Genomic DNA, 3,711 nt, shown 5'->3' on the forward strand with positions numbered 1-3,711 from the left:
TGGAGAGATGAGTTTGAAATTGGCAGTTACCTGGGAGGAGAGTGTCGTTTGAGTGGGAAAAACATTTGATTGGTGTTATTATGAAGCTTTCGGGTATAACTAGGCTTATGGAGGATGTTGAAGACAAGTGAAAATGTATTCATGATGTTTCTAATTCTTATTCGATCAAGTCAGCTTACAAGCCCAGGTGCAGACAAGAATGAGGAGTTTAGGCCTATAGCTCTAGCTAATTTTCAGTTTAAAATTATAACCAAAGTGTTGGCTGATAGACTTGCTCTAATTGCCCCTAAGATTGACAATTTCTATTGGACACTCTTACTACTTTTGGTTTCAATGACCAATTTACTAACTGGATCAGGGTCATTCTTGAATCTGCTATGTTATCCATCAATGTCAATGGCAGAAATGTTCGATTCTTCAGTTGCAAAAGAGGTGTTAGACAAGGGGATCTTCTATCTCCCTTGTTGTTTTGTCTTGCTGAAGATGTGCTAAGCAGAGGCATCTCAAAATTAGTCCGTGAGAATAAGCTTAGCACCATAGTTGGTCCCAAAGGTCTTCAAAATCCTAGTCATGTATTGTATGCGGATGATATCCTCATTTTTTGCAAGGGAAAGAAAAGAGATTTGATTGAGCTCAAAAATCTGATGCTAATGTATGCTGAGGCCTCTGGGCAACAAATCAACCAGTCAAAATTCAAATTCTATACTACACAACAACTAATCATAGGAGGATTAATTCTTTGCCTTCCTACTTGTTTTTTTCTGTAGGTAGTCTGCCTTTTAACTACCTGGGGGTGCCCATCTTCAAGGGTAAGCCTAAGAAGAAGTATCTGCAGCCTATAGCAGATAGAATAATAGCTAAGATGGCTAAGTGGAAAGGTTCAACTTTATCCATTATGGGCAGGGTAGAATTGGTTAGGTCCATAATCCAAAGCATGTTGGTTTATAGTTTCCAAATATATAAGTGGTCAGTGCAATTGCTAAATTGGGTGGATAGAAGTATGAGGAATTTTATCTAGACGGGGTGAGAAAACCGGTCACTGTAGCCTGACACACAGTTTGCTCTCCTTATAAGGAAGGTGGGTTGGGTATCAGGTCAATCAAGGCCATGAACAAAGCAGTTCTACTGAAGTTGGCTTGGGACATGAAAACCTCTAATCAGCAGTAGGCCACTTTCTATAGAGAAAGGTTTGCTGAAAGCATAAATCCCACTAGGAGATATTTCAAATCTTCCATCTGGCATGGAATAAAGGACAATTGGTCTGAGGTTATTGACAACTCCATCTAGCAAGTTGGAAATGGCACTCAAATTCATTTCTGGATGGACAAATGGATGGGTGAGCCATTGGTGGATTACCTTCATATACCTCCCCATTTGCATTCTCAACTTCATGTTATGGTGGCTGATTTTATCATTGATGATAAATGGCTAATGCCTGGGTTACTGATCAGAGTTTTCCCTGAATTAGCTATTATGATTCTAAACATCACCAGAGCAACCAACCAAGACAAATTAGTCTAACAACATTCCTCTGATGGTGTGCTAACTTCTAAGATGGCTTTTGCTCATATCATTAATAACTTCTCCAATCCCTCGTGCAAGCAGGTCTGGTCTTTGGCTATCCTTCCTTCAAAATATTTCATTACTTGGAGGATTATGTTTAGAAAAATGCCTACTGATGAAAACCTTCAAAAGAAAGGCATGACTCTGGCCTCAAAGTGTAATCTTTGTAACTCTTCTGAGGAGGACTCTAATCACCTATTTCTTCATTGCAGCTTTGCTAAGGCTTCATGGTCATGGGTACAAGACACTTTCTCTATAAGGCTCAATACTCAATTTGTCCATTCTATTCTTTTACAATGCAGCATTCAATCCAAAAATCAGTTGAAGGAGGTGTTATCCCCTTGTGTGTTGCACACAATAGCAACAATATGGTATTGCAGAAACCAGAGTAAATTTGAAGGAAAGCAAATCCCTCTCAGGGAAGCAATCTCAAAAATCAAGACAGAGATGACAATGGTTGGGAATTGCTCTCATGCAACCTCGAATTCTTGTAGTGTCTTCGATCTCCTCGTGCTGAGAAATCTTAAAGTTCCCTTAAAGCTGAATAAAGCTCCTAGAATTATTGAAGTGCTCTGGCAAAAACCACAGGATGGTTGGATAAAGGTCAATATAGATGGTGCAGCTAAGGGTTCCCCTGGGCTTTCGGGAGCTGGTGGTATATTCAGAAATTGCCATGGTAATTGTGTAGCTTGTTTTGCTTCATTCATTGACATCCAACATGCAATATATGCTGGCTCTTTGCAGCTATCAAAGCGGTTAACTGGGCTTATAGTTATGCTTGGAACAACCTATGGATTGAGTGTGACTCAACAACGATTGTGGATATCTTCAAAGGTAAAGCTTTGCCCTCTTGGAAAATCAGCAGCCTTTGGGATAGTTGTAAACACATGTTGAATTCAATGACACTTCATATATCTCACATCTTTAGGGAGGGTAATACATGTGCTGATAAATTGGCTAACTTTGCTATAGATTCTAGGCAAAACTCTTCCTAGAATCAAGCGCCCCGCATCATTCAAGAAGATTATAATAGAAATAGACTAGGTCTTCCTAGCTATAGGTTCAACAACTTGTAATTTCTCCTATTCTCTTTTGTATGGTCCGATTTATTAATGAAATTTTAGTGCATCTGCACTTTATTAAAAAAAAAGTCAGCTTACAAAGTGATTTGACACAAGGATGAGTCTAAACTAGAGGATCGTCACTTGTGGACTGGGGTTTGGAAGTGTTTGGCTCCTTTGAAGATTTTGCATGCTTTCTTGGAGGGCTATCTTGGATAGGATTCCATGTAAGTGAAACTTAGCCAAGAGGGGTGGTAATTTCATTGGGAACGATGTAATGTGTGTGTGGCGTCAGGATTAGCCAGAAACTACAAATCATCTTTTGTTCCTTTGTCAGTTCTCTTATCATACTTGACAACTTCTTTATGGTTAATTGGGAATTATTATATTGTTACCCCTTATGGTAAGACCCAACTTTTGTAGCATTGCCTTCTTGTTAAGGGTTGACTAATGAAAGAAGGTTGTTATGTTTTTTGGATGGCTGGAATTTAGTTGCTTTGGAATTGTCATAATAATGGCGTCTTCAACAACACCAAAAATGTGCATGGAGAAGGTAGTGGATGAGATTAAATTTAAATCTTGGTTATGGATCAAAAGAGACTCAAAGGCTCAAACATGTCTTGGTTTGAATGGTGTTCTAATTAGATAATGTGTTTCGATTGTTACTTGCTTTATTGAATGGGGTTAACTCTCCCCTTTTGTTTTTTCGGGAGTTTTCTCTTGCTAATTTTCTTGTACATTTGTTTTTCTTTGACTGTAATTTGCTATTTTTTTTATCATAAAGTTTTCACTTATAAAAAAAAAGAGATAATGCAAGTTGTGGTGGATTTTCTAATTTTTAACCCAACAATAAACTTATTAAAGGTTATGATTTATTTTCATCTCAATCCACTTTTCCTTTTAAATAGGGTTAAACATAGCCTATTTCATATCTAATAATGTCTTCGGCTTAGCTCTTTTAATAGTATGAGATTCCTACCACTTTTGAATCTTTTCCACTTCATTGGTTTAGTGAGTGGAACAATGAAGAAAAACATGTAAAGGTTGAGGAGGGAAAGAAAAAATCAAATGTAAAGAAACAAACAAA

General features: G+C 37.8%; 1 protein-coding gene across 1 annotated transcript; it reads left to right on the forward strand.

The window, feature by feature from the left end:
- Window positions 1–1,668: 1,668 nt before the first annotated feature.
- LOC109338369 lies at window positions 1,669–2,457 on the forward strand. The gene has a single exon (XM_019575585.1). The coding sequence runs from the start codon at window positions 1,669–1,671 to the stop codon at window positions 2,455–2,457; it is 789 nt and encodes a 262-aa protein (XP_019431130.1).
- Window positions 2,458–3,711: the final 1,254 nt, after the last annotated feature.

The sequence above is a fragment of the Lupinus angustifolius genome, unplaced genomic scaffold (assembly GCF_001865875.1).
Source record: "Lupinus angustifolius cultivar Tanjil unplaced genomic scaffold, LupAngTanjil_v1.0 Scaffold_22_124, whole genome shotgun sequence".
Lineage (NCBI taxonomy): Eukaryota > Viridiplantae > Streptophyta > Magnoliopsida > Fabales > Fabaceae > Lupinus > Lupinus angustifolius.